Source organism: Theobroma cacao, chromosome 1 (assembly GCF_000208745.1).
Source record: "Theobroma cacao cultivar B97-61/B2 chromosome 1, Criollo_cocoa_genome_V2, whole genome shotgun sequence".
NCBI lineage: Eukaryota > Viridiplantae > Streptophyta > Magnoliopsida > Malvales > Malvaceae > Theobroma > Theobroma cacao.
The window spans coordinates 28,788,161-28,806,926 of NC_030850.1; the positions used below are offsets into that span (position 1 = coordinate 28,788,161).

An 18,766-nucleotide genomic window follows, 5' to 3' on the forward strand; every position below is an offset into this window, starting at 1 on the left:
CTTAGTCAATGTTTGAAAAATGATTTGGAGAGAAAATCTATGAAAGGCATACCCTATTCTAGTGTAGTTGAAAATCTTATGTATGCATAAGTTTGCGCTAAACCAGACATAGCTTTTGCAGTGGGGATTCTTGGCAGATATCCTGATTTAGATTATTGGGTTGCTAGTAAGAAAGTGATGAGATACTTGCAAAATACTAAGGATTATATGTTGGTATAGAAAGGTGGATAACCTTGAGATTGTTGGTTATACAGATTTTGACTTTGCTGGTTGTCAAGATAACATGAAGTCCACCTCAGGGTGTATTTTTATGTTAGCTGAAGGAATAGTTTCTTGGAAGAGTGTTAAGCAAACACTCTTAGCTTCCTCTACTATGCAAGTTGAGTTTGTTGCTTGTTATGAGGCTGCCACACAGGCTATTTGGTTTAAAAATCTTATTTTTGGGTTAAGTGTTGCTGATTCCATCTTTAGACCTCTTAAAATTTATTGTGATAATAGGTCTGTTGTGTTGTTTACTAAGAACAACAAAAGCACAAGTGGGTCCAAACATTTGAAGATAAAATATCTTAAGCTCAAGGATTTTGTTAAAAATAATGACATTGCTGTTAAGCACATTGACACTGACAACATGTTGGCTGATCCTTTGACTAAGGGATTAAAACCTATAGTTTTTAATAGACATATTGAAAGCATGGGTATTTTGGGGTCTTTTGTTATACTTTGTTAGTGGGAGTATGTTATTTATATAACTCTCACACCATGGTTTACATTTAGTTGTGATGAGACCTTTGCCACTTGTTTTAAACATTCATGAGATGTTTGATTTTATATTTGTTGATGATCATCGTTAATTGATAATCCATGCTATTATTTGGTATTATTTGTGCATGTACACCTAATTATATTTTACATACATGCTTTATAAAATCTTGAGATTGGTGTCTATATCGAGAGTGATTTTATTAGTATGTCTCATGAATGTAACCAGTAAGAAACCTCGAGGATAAATGGGAGACATACAAGCATGTTGTCAATGCCAAATAGATTTCTCACCAGGTTTAGAGAAATCAGCAAAAGGATCAACAATGAAAATAACACATTGAGATCACATTTAGGTGTTATTTTCTTACTACACAGCCACATTGAGATCCACTGTCGATAGGATCAATGGTACTTGTAACTATAGATTGGTCTTATGTCAATAAGTGACATAATGGCTACCATAATTTAGTATTAAATGTTTCCGTTGGACAGGATCATTAAGATGTTGTCTCTAAGGGCTAAATTTTTTTTAATTGGGGCCACATCAAAATTAAGTCAATTAGTCTAAAGTTTTATTTTTTAAAGTATTTTTTAAAATTCAAAATAAACTCTAATTAATATTGCCTAAGTGAAAGAATGTTAAAATTTTCTATTATGTGGGCTTATATTAATTGGAAATTTTTGTTTAATAAAACAAATTGATAATTTAGTCATATTGTGAGATAAAGCATGAGAGCTCAATTAATATTAAAGTGATCAATTAATGATGGGCTTTGCATGTCTAATTGGGTTAGTATGGTTTGACGGTTGTGTAGGCCTTGGCCCAGTATGCCTTTAATGGGGAGGCTTATTGTGAGACCTTGACCCCTATTGACCCGTAACTAGCAGTAGACGCTATAACACGAACTAGGGGTAATTTCATCATTTCTCCTAGTTAGCCCCTGAAATTCGTTTTCTAATGTTATTAAGGTCCAAGTAGGTCTAAGGAATGAATGGATGAGGATAAGATAATGAAGAAGATAGAAATACCAATTATTTTCATGGTAGGGGTAAAACAGTCATTTTACATATGGAGTTGAAATTTTTAAGTTTTCATGAACCCGAGTATTTCTAAACCCTTATGGACCTTGTCTCAGTGTTGAAGAAGTAAAAAGATTGCATAAAAGTAATGGAAAAAACAAAAGGACATAGTTAAGGGCATTTTGGTAATTTTACTAGAAATGGATAAACTTAAGCCATAAAAATCTAAGTTTCTAGGATGTTTTTCAAATTTCCAGCACTTCTTCTTCTTCTCCTTCCTCTCCCACGTTATCTCACCCCTCCATGGAAGCTTGTCTTGAATTTCCATATATTTCCTTGAGTTAACCTCGATTTTTCATGTTTTTGTGTACCCTTTCTCAAAGTTCTTTGTAATCTTCTACTTTCTCACCATAAAAACCCTAAAAAACCTTTCCTTATTATACTCTCTCACTAACTGGACGTTTTAGAGAGAGAAAGTGAGATTTTCATGATAGTTTGAAAGCTTTTGGGAAAGAAATTCAATTACAAAGCTACCAAGGTGAGTAGTGAAATTGAGTTGATTTTTTTTAAGTTGTTGAGAATGGCTAGTGGCTAGATCGGTGAGTGTTTTGTTGTTGAGGTGGGTTATTCATTGGAGTGTGACTAGAATAGTGAAAATATATAGTCACTTGATGGTAGATGGAAGCTAGTTAAAAACAACTAACAGAACATGATTTAGTGGATAGCTTTTAGAAATATAATTATGCAAATCGAGTTGGTTGTGATGTTGTTGTGATGATAGGTCCCAACGAGGCCCCACAATTCCATTTGAACCATTAGTGGAGGTTGGAGTCGAGTAAACATTTAACAAATACCGGTGAGTGAACTTGCACAAAATGTTTTGGGATTAACGCACATGTGGTTGATTGAGACATTTTAATTGTTTTTCTATAAAATGCATGGGAACAAGCCTTTAGTGAAATGTTTTTGGTGATGTGGAATATGATTATGATGAATCTCTGTACCTTTATATAATGCTGATGTGTATATAAAAATACATGATATGTATTCTAAGTAATTTTGTGTAATTGATGTAACCGTGTATGTGCGAAGTGGGCAATGCATATGCCGGTTGAATGACGATGTTGTCACAACTATAACCGTGCATATGCAGAGTGGGCAGTGCATATGCCGGTCAAATGACAATGTTGTGACACTTACAACTGTGCATGTGCGGAGTGGGCAGTGCACATACCGGTAATGATGTGCGTGTGAGGAGTGCATGTTGGCTGAGGGAGGTGGTGGTATTTGTGTTTATATACATATATATATATATATATATATATATATATATATATATATATATATATATATATATATATATATATATANAGAGTGGGCAATGCACATGCCGGTAATGATGTGCGTGTGGAGAGTGCATGTTGGCTGAGGGAGGTAGTGGTATTCGTGTTTATATATATATATATATACATGCGTAGTAGAAAGTTTATGAATATAGTACGTGATTGTAATGTATATGGAATCTTGCATGTTGAACAGTGAAACTTGTTAAGTATTTTCAAATTGATTTTTATTGCAACAGGAATTTGGCTATAGCGAAAATGGATTTTTGCTGCAGCCAGAAACTCTCAAGTAGTGGTGCAGTGCTGTCATTTTAAAAGCGATTTTGACCACTTTTTGCTCAGAATTAGGCAAAGTAGTAAACATTAAAGTCGTAGCCCTGCCTCTTAGCTTTCTAATGACCTAAAAATCATGTCAATTGGACTTCTGTAGTGGGAGATATGTTTGAAAAATCGAAACATATGCAAACCAAAAATGTCTTTTACTGCAGCGAGAAACGTGCTATCACGTTGCTACCTTGCTCGATTTTTTATATAATTTTTCTTCACTCTTTTATCTTCATGATTGAGCATGGGTCTTTGCAACTCTAAGAGTTTATTTACCAATGTTCAAAACACGAGGTTTAAGGAAGAAATTAAACTAAACTGCACTGTTTTCAAAACAAGTGCATCATGATTTTTAAATTTTCCTTATCAATTGCTTGTTCCCTTCCTATGTTCACTCACTGAGTTCATACTCACAGTTTTCAACTTCATGTTTTCAGATCAGGAGGCAGTTGGAACCTAGGTCAAGGTGTCCACGTGGACTCGTCTCTTTGGTAGGTATCTCGGCATTCAATAGCAGTACCTTCGCCACGGTCGCTCCGCTGGAAGTCGAGTGTCTTTATGCTATATATATAGATAAACGAAATGTAAAATTTTAAGATACTTGTCTTAGACAATATATATGTATATATATACTTTGAATGGTAACGCCATTATGAGTTGGCGACGGTTAACACCATTTTGCGGTAATATATATATATATATATACATGCGAATATTTGATCATGGTAAAATATCATTCAAGTACTTACAGTTGAGATCATGAAATGTGACTTTAGGAATACTCAATGGATTAATGAACAGGTTATATAAATAGGCTTGCTTGGACTTAGTGGCTATGCTTATTGGGTCCATGCATCAATCACGGTCAGGAATTTGGGTCTTGACATTTATATTAGGGTTTTGTTTATTATATATAGATGGCTAGGTCCCCTCTCCCTCCTAATCTAATAGTATTTGCCCATTGAGAGCCGCCACAAACAATAGAAAAGTGCAAAAAGAAAGATCTAGCTTTAATAAGAAATTCTTTATTTTTTCGCTACGAATAATGGCTACTTCTATGAATCAAACAGGTATGCAATAAATAATTGATGCTTTTGGTATTCTAATATTCACACTTGGATCTAGGGATTTAACTTACAATTTTATGTCACGTGACGTTAACTTGACATATTAATATATCATAATAAATGATGACGTTGAACATTGATGTGGTATAATGATATAACCATGCAATATTTTTTTATCTTTCATGTCAACGTCATGTCAATATAAAATGACAAGTGACATTTTAATTAATGACAATTAATCAAGAGATAATCATAAGAGTCTAAGGGTGAGTATTCGATTAACTCGATTAATTTGGTTAGAAAATACAATTAGTCGACTAAATTGAGTTCCCTTAGAATATTAACCAAATCAATCGACTTTCATCTCTTAACCTTTTACTCACTCCTATAAAGCAAGGATAGACCAAAGGTTGTGGTGAGGTTTTATATTATAATTTAATTTTATTGTAAAAGTGATTTATTTTTTTTTTAAATTGAATCATTAACTCGATTCATGACCTTGTATAATTACCTTTTAATCACCCCTTATGTAAAATCTTAGGTTTTTTATTGTATAAAAATCTATTTAATTTAAAATAAAAGTAAAGAGATTTGTTTGAACATAAAATAAAGACTTATTTAAATTTTTTTTAAAAATTTATAAATTTTTTCTAATATTATGTCTGTATATTATATTACTTAAATACATAGTATAGGATAATCCTTTTATCGAAATGTATGGAGTAGTATCATTAGACGGATGTTTGGATACTCATCTACTTTCAGCAAGTAACAAGTGGAAGTTGCTTAAATTTAAGTTACATAATTTTCATTAATTTACAACTTGCAAGACATCTAACATTCCACAATTTGCATCGGCATGCAAACAAATTGGTACGACTAGTTGAGAATAGACCAATGCATGAAAAAGTTGAATTGGGCGGCAGTATTTTACTCTTATGTCTCTCCCACCCAACTCATACGCTTACACAGTTATTAGCGGCAATTATTCAAGTCAAATCTGCAGTTTGCGTTCAGACCTTCCACATAAGCCAGAGTCCTTACGTAATTGGTTTAATCTATGACGGGGAACATAAATCTTAGAATTTAAACTTAATTCTTATATGATTTTTGCTAATAAAATGCACATATTATGTGGAAATTACTTAAAATTGTATATACTCGTGAATTTCAAATGATATAAGAATATGAATTTACCATTCATATAAATATTTTAATTTCACGCTGTTATTTTTCATGTAAATTCAAAATATCATTGTAAATAAAATGATCACTGGTGCAGATATAGATTAGTTTCTTTTAGTGGTAAGAGTTTTTGGATTCAAAATAGTAGGCTTATATCGTCGTCAAAAACTCCCTTCTGTGCGGTGAGTGGCAAATTTGTATATTTGCGTGCTTGTTGTCCGGGCTTGAAGATTGGAGCAATTTACCTCCAAAAATTTATTTTAAAAAGAAAAAGGCTGATAGCGGACACATTGGCGCCTTTTGCATCGTCAGTATTAAAACGCCATATTTCAATTTATTTAGCTAAAGCTAAAATATTTATTAATTACAATAATCCCACCATGATTTTGTTCTCCTGGTTTATCGTGTGAAAATGAAAAAATTTCTCCACAGCCCCAATAATAAATTCTAAAATCGCCATTACTACTTAAATTTGTCCAATTTCCCAGCATATAGCCATAACGGGAAATATTTTCGGATATGAAAAAACACAAAAGAAAACATTAAAGAAAAAACTCTTTATTTTATTGTTTAACGTTTTCCACTGCCAGTCGGACAGTACTACTGACCCACCACGGAAAAGGGTAAAACAGTAAATAAACATCATAAACCCACGCTCCTCTCTCCCCTTTCTTTTTTTTTTTTTTTCCAGGTTTCGAAATGAGGCGCGAAAACTTGCCATTCTCCCGCCCCTTCCCGACCAAACTCTCCCTCCCTTTATTTTCCACCTCTCTCCCTCTCACCCAAATCCCCTCCCTCCTTCCCTTCCCTCTCTCTTCTCATTTCAATCATTTCTCATATCTTCATTTTTCTGTCTCCGTTGCCAAACGAACATGCACCACCCACAGCCCCACATTTCTTCATCCGCCGCCGCCAGTGCTGCTGCTGCAGCCGCTGCAGCGTTTGACCTCAAACCCGCCAAACGTCGGGGCAGTTACAACTGTGGCAGATGTGGACTTCCCAAGAAAGGCCATGTTTGCCAAGTTATCAACACTGATAGCACCCCCACTTTAACTTCCACCCCAACCTCAACTCCAGCCACCACAACTATCACCGATGCTTCCTCCTCGGCAGCCCGTCCTCCGCATCATCCTCCACGTCAGCCCTACTCCCACCTCCGACGTGCTCTTTCCTTTGACGACATCGACATCCGCTGCGACTCGCCGGAACTTGATTTAGATGGCTACGATTCTCCCTTTCTGGGAACGGATCTGGATCCGGATAATGAGATAGTCTCCGGAGGGTTACCCGCGGGATGTTTGTGGGAGGTCCTGAGGAGATTGCCGCCGGCGGGGCTGATGGCGGCGGCTAGGGTGTGTAAAGGGTGGAGGGAAACGACGAAGAGACTGTGGAGGGCTGCGGAGGAGCTGAGACTTAGGGTCCCACCGGGGGCTCAGCTCGGCTTCATTGGATCGGTTTTGCAGAAATGCCCGAGCCTTGTTAGGCTTTCTCTTAAAATGGAAAGGTTCGGGTCTAAGCTAATCTTTACACAGATCTAGGGTTTTATGGCCTGGATCGGTTGGTACAAAAGGAGATCAAGATAAAACTATAAAATGTGAATTTAAACTGGTTATAATTTAAAGGAAAATAATCAGTAAAGTGAAATGGAAATTGATCTACAATCAGAGCGCCACGAGAACTGCAACAGTGTGTTCGATCTAAGTACTGTTGTAATAGTGTTCTCTGGGCAACATTCCAATAAAGTTTTTCCTATAATTAAAAGGTAAAATCAATGCAATAATTGACAAGGGGGTTGGATTGGCTTTCCAACAAAAATTTTAGACCGGAGAATTTTAAGATCTATATTCACTTGAAGAGATACGTCCTAACAGTTTATTCAATTGCAAGAACTTGCAAATGGTTTTGTTTCTCCATCCTTTTTGGGGAATTCGGGGCTAGGGCGTCAATGCTGCTTTTAGACTTTTTGTTTTCTTTTACTAATTTTCTTGTTTGGGTTTGGCAGTGATGTGGATGCAACGATGCTGGCCTGCATTGCGTTTTCTTGCCCTAATTTGGAGTCTATGGAGATTTCCACATCGGAAACAGCTGTCAATCGGATCACAGGGTATATAATTTATTATCTCGCCCTTTTGTATTTGTAATCTACAGATAGATCTTGTAAATGGTATGCCTAGTTGCTCAGTTAATAAACTTTGTTACTGTTGTATTTTTTTTTTTTGATTGTCCACCCTTGATTTTGTTGACGGATGAATTGCTTCAGATCTAAGCTAATTGATTGAATCTTATCAATCTCTTGAGTCTTCAATAAATCTATAAGAGGCTAAAATTAGGGTGAAATAAGTAGATGTTTCTAGTTGAGCGGTCTTTGATCACTCTTTTTTTTATTTTTGTACTTCTAATTTTAGATGTGATAACATGAAAAAGTTATGAAATTATGTGCACCCTGTTATAGATTTCTTGGTCCGACTCGTGTCGATTATATTATCCAGAGCTTTCTCTTCATTATTGTAGGTTCTCATGTGCTAAAATTCCTGTTTATGATGGAACCCATTCAATATTTTTGCCCCTGTTTTGGAGTTCAAACTATTTGGTACTGTTGTAACTTGCAAGGTTAATTTGATTGTTTTCTTTTCTCACACCCTGCTTCATTTGTAATTGCATGGTAACTGGGCACAAATTAAAATGTGCCATATTAACTTTCCTTCAATTTTAATGTATAGAGATGAATTGGGTCGTTTTGTTGCCGACAAACGCTGTCTAATGAGCCTTAAGATGGAAGGATGTTCTAATTTAGGGGGCTTTGTCCTTTCTTCATCAAGTCTGTCGACACTCTGGCTTTCTGATCTTTATTCACTCTCTAAGACGGTAACATTTTCATCAGGTCCTCATTTCTTCTACGTTAGCCATCTGGGGCATTTAAAGTGAATTTGTGTTTACATGTGCCACCTTTTGTAGGTTTTTAACTGTCCCAATTTGAAAGAGATATCCTTAGAATTTTCTCGCCTAGAAAATGATACTACTGATCTTTGTACCATGATTGATGGTATGGGAAGATGTTGTCCAAGGTTGCAAAATATTCACATTGCATCAGTTCGTCTTTCTCATGCTGTTGTGCTTTCTCTTACGGCTGCAAACTTGAGGTTTGTTGATCTTTTGGTCTACAAGTTCATTTTATCAAGTATCGTATATGAATCTAAGAACATTGGATGTAATGCTTGTTTGCTTTCTTAAGAGTAGTAGTGATTAATTGGCCTTGCTCTTTTCAGTTTTCTATCATTGTTGTGTTTTGAGCATTGGGAGGATTGATGAATCACTAGTTTAATAACAATCGTCCATTATTCAGGGGCCTGCGAATGCTTTCACTTGTTCTTGGCTCAGAAATCACTGATGCATCTGTTGCTGCTATTGCTTCAAGCTATTCAAGATTAGAATTACTTGATCTGAGTGGGTATGTTTTGCTCCAGCTTGGCTAAATTAATCTATTTATCTGGGCTCGTTCTAAATGATTGCTTTTTTATCAATTAATCCTCAGAACCAATTTTCCTAATGCTTGCTGCTTGGTTTCAGGTCTAGCATCAGTGACAGTGGCATTGGAATGATCTGCAATGTGTTCCCGAACACGTTGTCAAGACTCCTCCTTGCTCTTTGTCCTAACATCACTTCAAGTAATCTTCATGTCTAAGACTCTCACCTATATATATTTACCTATAATTGTCCTACTTTATGTAAATCTATTCATTAATATTTTTCTCTGCATTTCTCAGGTGGAATTCAGTTTGCCACAGCTCAACTACCTCTTCTTGAACTTATGGATTGCGGGATGACCATATGTGATCCCAATTCCCAGAATTCACCCAGTGATGAAAGTGGCAACAATGAACTTCCAAATTCATTTAATAGCAAATTGCACCTCATGTACCAGAAGCTTATTATCAAACACAGCCGATTAAAAAAACTCAGTTTGTGGGGTTGTTCTGGCTTAGATGTGAGATCTTTTAGTCCATAATCTTGATTGTATTGCTAGTTTTTTCTTAATATTCTCTTGTGGTTCTTATTTGTGAATGTCAATGCAGGCTTTATGTTTAAACTGTCCAGAACTCAATGACCTTAATTTAAACTCTTGTAAAAACTTGCATCCAGGTATGGTATTTGCTAGTTTGAACATTGTCATTTACCTATGCTCATCTTTCCTTGTGATTTATTCAATAAAATTGTGTGTTTTCCTCAGAGAGATTGCTACTTCAATGCCCAAGTTTGCAAAACGTTCATGCATCGGGATGTCAGGAGTTGTTAATTGGGGCCATTGAAGGCCAGGTAAATACCAATATTTTTGTGCTCCATTTTGCACTTGTTAAGGCACTCATGTGGTATGCTTTATCCAACTTTTGGGGGGTTGAAATCAGTTGCCCTTATCAATAGGTTTTGCTCTTGTTTAATCTTTGAAAACATTGACAGGTCAGTGATAACTTGGCTTCTGTGGAAAATCATTTTCCATGTAAGCGTCTAGCTGATGGCTCTAAGAGGGTTCGTGCACCAAATTTTCTCAGTCAACAGGTATAGTTTAAAGCAGAATTTGGTTTTGGAGGAAAAATTGAGATGGGAATGGACTATTATTATGACACCATTCTGAACATTGCTGTACATATGACGTTAGTTTTGTTCTGACCTGCTATGTCATTAAGTTAAGAGATACTTAGCAATGAAATTATTCTGGTTATTCGATGTAAAAGAAATCCTTGTTGCATTGCTGGACCCAAACCAAAATTGGTTTTGTTTTAGTGACAGCGAACGCCACACTTGGATTGATAATTCAAAGTTTGGAGAAAATAGTAAAGGGTTTGGGGAAAGAAAAGCTAATGTGAAGTTTTGTTGTTTGCAATTGCAGTCAAGTGAAGATGATAAGAAACGAAGGAGGATAGTGGGACGACAATGTTGTAACGTGCTTGTGGACTGAAAATCCCATTTTTTGATACCTCTACTTTGCATAGCAATTCTATTGTACGAACGCATTGTTGTCTGTTGTCCTAAACACTAGAGCAGTTCTCATAATAATTCAAACCCCGTCGTAAAAGGCACTCAATTTGCCTTTTCCATGTAACTGTGTTGTTACACAAACATTCCAAGGCTGTTGCTGCAGTTTTTATCCAATAAAAGTTTATTATTTTATCAAAGGTTTTTTGTCTTTTTCCTTTTAAGTTTTAACACCAAAAATAATTAAAAACAGCGGTGGTATGGTGAAGTTTGAATCTTCAACAAAAAGGAACAAAACTTCACTTTTTAGCTAGCAACTTCTATGTGGTCTATACATTACTTTTATTAAGGTGTTATTTTAAAATAATAACATACTATTAATTTTTTAAAAAATTATATTTTATATACATTTGTGAGGGTATTTTTTTAATTTTATAAATAAATTTCTGTAATTAAAGATGATAAAACTTGATTTCTCTTGTGAATTTCACATTGATCTGCTCGAATGTGTTGGTTTATCTTTTTTTATAAGAAAAAAAAACAAGAGCGAAATTGTTTTATAGGTTAACTTCTTATTAAACAATTCCATTAAAATATTATTATTTTTGTATATCCTTTGAAACCTTTTTTTGTCTTATTTACATTGTTTTATTCTTGTATTTTTTTTTTCAATTAACATTTTATGGATTTTTTCTCTATTAGCATATTGTGGATAATTTTTATTTCCTCAAGAGATTAAATTATTAATTTGCATAGTATAATTACAAAAGTAATAAATAAGCAATCTAAATTTGAATTGAAGACATTTTTATAATTTTGTTGAGTAAAATTAATAATATAATTTTTGTGAAAATATAAATTATTCGTAGAATTTACTAATTAGTAAAAAAAATTCACAAATTATTAATTGAGAAAAAACTTACAAATTATCATATGAAAAAAAAAATTAAAATTACAATGATATGGGTGGAATTTGTCATTTTCTATTTGATAAGTAAGGCGAGGCAGTTATACTATACTAATGGCCCCTCTCATCTTGCTTAAATTATTATTATTATTATTATATATTTTTTATACATATGAATTTATATATTTAAAAATAATTAAATTCGAATATTTATGTTGTATTTTGAAAGTTCAAACTTATATTTTATTTTATATACTTTTGAAAATTATATAGAATTCGACATACCAAAATTCGTATTAAACAATTTTATTTTATTTTAAATTACTATAATTATACATTATTGTGTAAATTGATATGTAAGATTTATGAATAAAAAATATAGTTATTAGTAAAAGTAAATAGGTATATTTTTTATTATCTATTTAATTAAATTGATTTTCGTAAAAAAGTTATTCACAAGGCAAAAGATTTTACTGTTCAAGTGAGACGTGATAGATGAAACAATTCAAACAGTCACTATAGTTCTAATGTTATATTTTACATAATAAAATTTAAGTTAAAATATGTAGACAATTTAAAATTTTAATCAAAATTATATAAAAATTCATTAATTTTAGAAACAGACACTTCACCATAAAAATCTTAAAACCGTTAACAAAAAAAATAAAAATATTAAAATATTTTTTATTTTTCATTTTTAAAAACTTTTTTCTTAAAAATATTACGTTTCAAGCTAGATTCGGGCAGATCTAGGGGAGCGCGAAAATGGCATTACCTAGTGGAGTGCGGATTTAGTTGGCTTGGAAGGTAAGTTCTTTTTTCAAAAAAAAAAATAAATAAAAAATAAAATTTTATATAATATTATAATTTTTGACATATTCAAAGATAAAATTATTCAAAATATATTATTACGTCAACAAATAAACAAAAATCTTAATAATTGATGAATATAAAAAAAAATATTTTTATGAAATGGAATACCTATTTTTCAAACCGATAGACTTTATGAAATTTTGATCAAAATTTAAAGATATTTAAATATTTTATTTTAAAATATATATTATTTAATAATTAAATAATATAATATTATTTTTTAAATATATCTAAATGAATATATATACACTTTTTAAGCCGGCTTGTAAAGTTATCGGTGTTAAATGAAAATCCAAATATGTTTTATGCACACTATCTAATTGTAATAATTTTCACAGATATATTGGAAAATGAAGGGGTGTTCGCTGTTCCTTAACGGCGTTACTTGAACGCGAGACAAACTAGAGAAGGCACGACGCCATTGCGAAGACAGCAACTTGATCAAATTACTCCAAATGAACACGTGTCTTGCTCTCGTTAACTGTTTGACAGATCCATTGCCCATTGGGTTCTTACTCAGTTTACTGATTTACCCGGAAAAAAGAAGGCAAGCCATTTCAGGTTCTGGAATCATTCCTTCCAACCTCTCTAGGCTCTCCCTCTCTGTCTGACGGTTCGGCAATGGAGATTCCTTCGATTTCCAGGAATCCAAGACCCTTTTTCTCTTCTTCGAAAGGTTCCAATTTCCTTTTCTCTTTAAATCATGTTTGTGCTTGTACTACGATCCTTTTTTCTTATAGAATTGCTTTTACCAATTTGCCTTTTTTTTTTTTGGCTTGTTTTACTAAAAGATCCTGCATCTTCAATGAGTATATTTATTATTGTGCAGAGTCTTTGTTGTTCAAAAGAGTTAAGCTTTCTTCATGGAATCAACATCTGGTGTCCATTTCGTTGAATTCAAGAACTGCACCGCCTTTATTAGGCCGGTACAGTTCTCTAGTTCAGAAGGAGAACCCATTGAAGGTTAAATTTCTTATTGCTATCTTTCAATTCTTTATAATTCCTTCTCCCCCTCTTCCTATGTAATTTACTTTGCTTTGATACTTAATGTCTTCCCTTTTGTAGGTTATATGCTGTCAAAGGAAAGAACTTCCGGTTTTGGAGGCCAGGTATTGGATCTTTATACATTGGAAAGATGATCCGAACATGTGGGAATCATTGAGTAATAGTTTCACTCCATTTGTTTACGTCCGTATCGTTGCAATAGGATGCAGTTATTTATGTTGTTGATGCTTTATTAATATCTCTTCATGTTTGGGTTTAAAATGTCGGGCTATTAAAATATTGTTTATCCCAAATTGCTCTAGCTTTACCACACTCCCATGGTTGATTGCTCTCTCTTTGGTGCTTTTGTCACATGTTGATAGGAGCATATTCAGCTGCAAAATCAATTTCTGTTTCTACTCAAGCCACATGTCTCTAGTCTATCATATTGATACAGAATCAGATGGGAAACTTTTTCTTATAAAAACTGACTTCATTGATGTGAGCTTAACTCACTAGACATGGTATATCTGATATATTTATGCTTTTCTTATTTGGAGTTGGATATGAAATGCAGTTAATCAGATATATTTATGCTTTTCTTATTTGGAGTTTGGATATGAAATGTAGTTATTGTTGGTGTATTTTCAAAATAAAAGATTGTCTCACATAATGGAAAGCTATCTTAGCTTAAAGGTTATGTCACATAAAATACATAATGTGGTGAATGGTTATGTCTCTTTATAAAGTGACATATTGGAAAAACATTTCCAAATCCAAAGGTTACAAGACAATTGGAAAAACACCATAGTTCAAAAGTTTAGATATGGAAAGTTATCTTTTCATATTGTAGTTTGAATATTATGTCTTATGGAATGAATAGTTGTCTTTTCATAAGGCATTATTGAAACAATATCTTTATCCAAGAATTGTATCTTACAAAATGCAAAGGTATCTTTTAGACAAAGAGATGACTTAATGAAAGGGTTGTGTCCTTGAGAAGAGTCACTTGCAAGCTTATATAAATGACATGCTGTCAACCATTTTGACATATCAAAAACAAATAAGACAAGAGCAAAAAAATCAAGAGAGATAGAAGTATTATGTTCTGAAAATAAATATAAACACTTGAAAGTCAAACAACTTTGTAAACTTTCGGATGTATCTAGCAGCTTATCTCGTAAAGTGCAAAGATGACGTTAGATGTTGGTTTCATTGTATTCCTAAAGCTATTTGAATAATTCCCCTTTTGTATACCAAGTGGTGGAGGCGAAATAAGTTTTAAAGATAGTATTTATTGAAAGGCTCACCTTGAAGTCAATTTTGCCGATTATTTGAATTCCATCTAAATCCCTTTTGCATCAATAGTTATTGGTTAGTTGTTTTTATTGCTTTCAATTGTTGATGAGTTGAGAAAAGTTCTTTTTTAATTTCTTTACTAATTTTACATCTCTGCTACTCATTGGTTATAGGGTAAAATATGGTCATGTATGCTATTTGGTCTTTAAGCAATTTTACTTGTTTTCTTATTTATTCTTTTTATCCTCTACAGTTCTCCTTATTTTTGATGATTTTACTTATTTTTTATTTGAAGTTCTATGGATGAGATCTTTGATACTTTGGCTGAACGTTTGCTTCCTACATCAGCATTAGCATCAAATCCCAATGCAAAGTAAGTTCTAGTTTTTGAATCTAGGAATAATTTGTGCTTTGGTATCCTAAATGAGTGGTCATTGCTGTTTGTTGATGTGGCCTGTATTCAAGTTGAAGGATCTTGCACCCATATGTAAATATCTGTTCTAAAATATTAAATACTTCTACTCCAAATGAAGCAACAACAGTGCCAGTTATAGTATGAGCTCTTATTCTATTCTCTTTGTGAGAAGACTTGTGTCATATGTACCATTTAGAAAAAAAATGTATGCATAATAGTATTGTCTCAAAAGAAGTTCAGTTACAATAGAGTAGCACATTCTTTGCTTATACAGTTTCTTTTTGGTACTGTTCATGCTCTTTTGGAGGCCCTCCATTGTCTCATGCTTCCCTACTGCCTCCATATGGCACTCCTGTCGTTTCTTTTTAGGCTTATCCTAGTTCTTTGCAACTTTTGCTCTGACTCCTCTAGTTAAATCTAATGTTTGGAGATCATGCAGGCATATTGTAGGTTTAGCTGGCCCTCCTGGTGCTGGGAAAAGTACTCTAGCTGTTGAAGTTATGCAGCGTATAAACAAGTTATGGCCCCAGAAGGCTCGATCTTTTGATTCTCAAGTTAAGCCTCCAGATGTGGCTATAGTTATTCCAATGGATGGGTTCCATCTATATCGTTCCCAGCTAGACGCAATGGAGGTTAAGCTTCCACCATCCATGACTTTTCAGTGTCATAGTTGAAACTTTCTTGGATGTTTGTGATTCTAACTGGTGTAACTTCATTTTAGAATCCAGAAGAAGCACATGCAAGAAGGGGAGGTGAGCTTCTGTGTTTAACATTCATTAGTATCTCATTTTGTTGGAAATTAAATTGATGATCCTTTCATTCGTATTTCACTTTGTTAGAAATTAAATTGATGATCATTCCATTGATGAATCAGCTCCATGGACTTTTGACCCCATGCTACTGCTTAATTGCCTGAATAATCTAAGGGATCAGGTTGGTAGCTATTGGTGCTTTAACTCAACAAACATTTGATTTGGGGCAATGTATATTTATTTTTGTGTTTTTCTGTGTATCCATATGGATGAATGGTTGGATAGAGGAATAATTTAGAGATATATAGATGGAGTTTTTTTCATTTAAGTCTGCAACAACTGCAATTTGTATTCTAATCAGAAAAAAAAAATTTCTCAGGGGTCTGTTTATGCACCTTCATTTGATCATGGTGTTGGAGATCCTATTGAAGATGATATCTTTGTGAGCCTTCAGTAAGTGATTCACACCTTTTCTTGTATTCAGACCAGAAACTTCTCAATGTTGGATAGACTAAGTGAGTAAGTGATCTTTTCTTTGTTTGTTGTCTTCTTTTTGTTGAGAATTTGGAATGCTAAAAGTGGATGGAATATAAGATTTAAGCATCTAATTTGACTGCTGACCATTTTCAGATAAAAGTATTAATTGGAGATTGGAAATTTTGAAGTTGGAAATATAATGGAAAATAAAATGAATTTAGCAGGCTGAGTTGAGAATGTGAAGTTATCCCAAGATTTAATTCATGTTGATCTTGTGTAATGTGTATTTGGCTCTTTGCTCACTTTCTTTGGTTATTTCTTGTTTGTATGACTTAATTTACAAATGTAGTTGGAGGTTGGTATGACTTAATTTACAAATGTAGTTGCAGGCTTGCAGCAGTCGATAGGTTGAGATTTAGTTTATGATTGATCAATAAATAAAACATATTTGTTGTCCTCTTTGCAGGCATAAGGTGGTCATAGTAGAAGGTAATTATCTGTTGTTGGAAGAGGGGGTTTGGAAGGAGATATCGTCTATGTTTGACGAGAAGTGGTAAGCATCATGCTCTACCTGTAATAGCTTGATTTTTCCTTTTACTGTTAATTCCCTGCAATTTGATTTTAAAATACACATTGTGAGTTTTCCTCGTGTTTATACTTCAAATATGGTTCACCTGTCTCAAAGGTCAACCATGAGAGCTAGTTTGACACTCTTTTGTTTCCTATTTTTCTGTTTTTTTCTATGAAAACTTGAAAGTAGTTTATGCTTAAAATTGTTCTCATGTCCTTGATTGCATCTTGATATTATGCTTCAATTCTAACCAGCGTCTCAAAAGCTGCATGCCTGCATTAGGCTTTATTAGATATGAAATTTCTGCCTTTGAGATGATCATATGAAAAGTCTATTTTGATTTCTGCAATGCTGCAATGGCCTTTGTTCTACATGTTGCTTTATGTTCGAGTTTCATTTATGTTGACCTTGACACGGCTATGCAGCTAGTTTTAAAAAGGCATATTTCGACAGCTGCATGCCTGCTTTAGACTTATTATGTGTGAAACTTCTGCCTTTGAGACAATCATATGAAAAGTCTGGTTTGATTTCTGTGATGCTGCAATGGCCTTTATTCTACATTTTGCTTTTATGTTGAAGGTTCATTGATGTTGACCTTGACACGGCAATACAACGAGTTTTAAAAAGGCATATTTCAACAGGTAATGGATCCATTTTAATTTTTAAACAGGCACCTTTACATATAAAAGATGTTGCATTTTGATTTTGTTTTCCTGTTCTGTAACAGGAAAGCCCCCTGATGTTGCACAATGGCGGGTAAGCTTACTTAGTGTGAGCTGAAAAGTTCTATAAGCCTCTAGATAAATTGGTTTTTTTTTTTTTTGTTTTTTAAATCCTTTCTCTATCATGCAGATTGACTATAATGATCGACCAAATGCTGAAATTATAATGACGTCAAAGAAAAATGCAGACCTGGTAATCAGGTCTGTTGACTTCTGAAGGTAAATGGTTAAAGTAACTTTCAAACCAGATGAAAATTTTCACTACGTAATGGATGAATTGCAATGTAAATGTTGAATCCAGTAGGAAAGATGACTTCAATAATACAATTTCTGCGGATTGTAGAAGTTGATGTCATTAATGGAAAACACTTAATTGTTCATTGCTCATTGGTTTGAATGACAATACATATAGAACAAAACCATTTTACTGTAATTTCTCTTTTGCAGATACACCACATTAAGGTTTGATAAAATTATGTATGCAATGAACGTTTTCATCTCTTTTCGGCCATGAAAAAATAAAGAGAAACAACTTGTCTTGCTTTGTTCCTTTGAGTCCGGCCGTGGATACATAGCAAGCATAAGTGTTGCTTATTCCGCATGTTGAAGTTTTTTTTTTTTTTGAAATTAGGGGAAAGAGATTTGAATTTTACTTTTTAAATAAAAGAATCATGTACTAATCAATGAGTCAAATGTTTAAATGAAAAAATGATAGAGAAATAAAAACAATTAAAAAGAGGCGAAGGAGAGTGAAGTGACGAAAAAGATAAACAAAAGATTATATCTCTCCAAACATTAAATGAGTACTCGTAAGTCAAATATCAAGGTTTTTCTTTACGATAGAGCAAATTTTTATTAAAATTGAATTAATAAAAATGCTATAAATATGGTTATATATATTAACTTGTTTATTTCATTAATTCGAAAAATAAATACGATTATCAATTTTGATTTGGACAGTTTTTTTTGGTTAATTCAATTAATCAATTTGCATATAAATCATTAATTATTTACTACATAAGTTATAACAATATTATAAAAAATTTTGATCAATTTGATTATTATTTGAATTAATTTATTTAATTAGATTTTTT

The 18,766-nt window shown here is 33.3% G+C and overlaps 2 protein-coding genes and 1 long non-coding RNA gene across 5 annotated transcripts; all 3 read left to right on the forward strand.

The window, feature by feature from the left end:
• Nucleotides 2,568-4,113, forward strand: LOC108662301. The gene is made up of 2 exons (XR_001928200.1): nucleotides 2,568-2,638; nucleotides 3,887-4,113. It is a non-coding gene; the product is annotated as an uncharacterized LOC108662301 (long non-coding RNA).
• Nucleotides 6,244-10,872, forward strand: LOC18613233 (F-box/LRR-repeat protein 17). Of its 2 annotated transcripts, XM_007050357.2 has the most exons (11): nucleotides 6,244-7,205; nucleotides 7,704-7,805; nucleotides 8,422-8,566; nucleotides 8,657-8,841; nucleotides 9,045-9,149; nucleotides 9,269-9,366; nucleotides 9,466-9,686; nucleotides 9,775-9,841; nucleotides 9,930-10,015; nucleotides 10,157-10,255; nucleotides 10,587-10,872. In XM_007050357.2, exons 1-11 carry the CDS (start codon nucleotides 6,574-6,576, stop codon nucleotides 10,653-10,655), a joined length of 1,809 nt encoding a protein of 602 aa, XP_007050419.1. In that variant the 5' UTR covers nucleotides 6,244-6,573; the 3' UTR covers nucleotides 10,656-10,872. The 2 variants fall into 2 exon arrangements, with proteins under 2 accessions (XP_007050419.1, XP_017975014.1); XM_018119525.1 differs by lacking the exons at nucleotides 8,422-8,566; nucleotides 8,657-8,841.
• LOC18613234 (putative uridine kinase C227.14) lies at nucleotides 12,930-18,105 on the forward strand. Of its 2 annotated transcripts, XM_018119253.1 has the most exons (12): nucleotides 12,941-13,128; nucleotides 13,282-13,415; nucleotides 13,518-13,561; nucleotides 15,031-15,108; nucleotides 15,590-15,782; nucleotides 15,872-15,902; nucleotides 16,025-16,083; nucleotides 16,282-16,355; nucleotides 16,846-16,932; nucleotides 17,530-17,591; nucleotides 17,678-17,706; nucleotides 17,803-18,105. In XM_018119253.1, the coding sequence occupies exons 1-12, from the start codon at nucleotides 13,074-13,076 to the stop codon at nucleotides 17,887-17,889; spliced, it is 933 nt and encodes a 310-aa protein (XP_017974742.1). In that variant the 5' UTR covers nucleotides 12,941-13,073; the 3' UTR covers nucleotides 17,890-18,105. The 2 variants fall into 2 exon arrangements, with proteins under 2 accessions (XP_017974775.1, XP_017974742.1); XM_018119286.1 differs by lacking the exon at nucleotides 17,530-17,591 and having other exon boundaries at nucleotides 12,930-13,128; nucleotides 17,803-17,897.

Bases quoted from the DNA above. Each gene is read 5' to 3' on its own strand.
- LOC18613233 (XM_007050357.2), top strand. From the start codon at position 6,574: ATGCACCACCCACAGCCCCACATTTCTTCATCCGCCGCCGCCAGTGCT. The intron at 7,206-7,703 runs GTTCGGGTCTAA...TGGGTTTGGCAG, and splicing joins CTTTCTCTTAAAATGGAAAG to TGATGTGGATGCAACGATGC. The intron at 7,806-8,421 runs GTATATAATTTA...TTTAATGTATAG, and splicing joins GCTGTCAATCGGATCACAGG to AGATGAATTGGGTCGTTTTG.
- LOC18613234 (XM_018119253.1), top strand. From the start codon at position 13,074: ATGGAGATTCCTTCGATTTCCAGGAATCCAAGACCCTTTTTCTCTTCT. The intron at 13,562-15,030 runs GTATTGGATCTT...TTTTATTTGAAG, and splicing joins CTTCCGGTTTTGGAGGCCAG to TTCTATGGATGAGATCTTTG. The intron at 16,356-16,845 runs GTAAGTGATTCA...TCCTCTTTGCAG, and splicing joins GATATCTTTGTGAGCCTTCA to GCATAAGGTGGTCATAGTAG.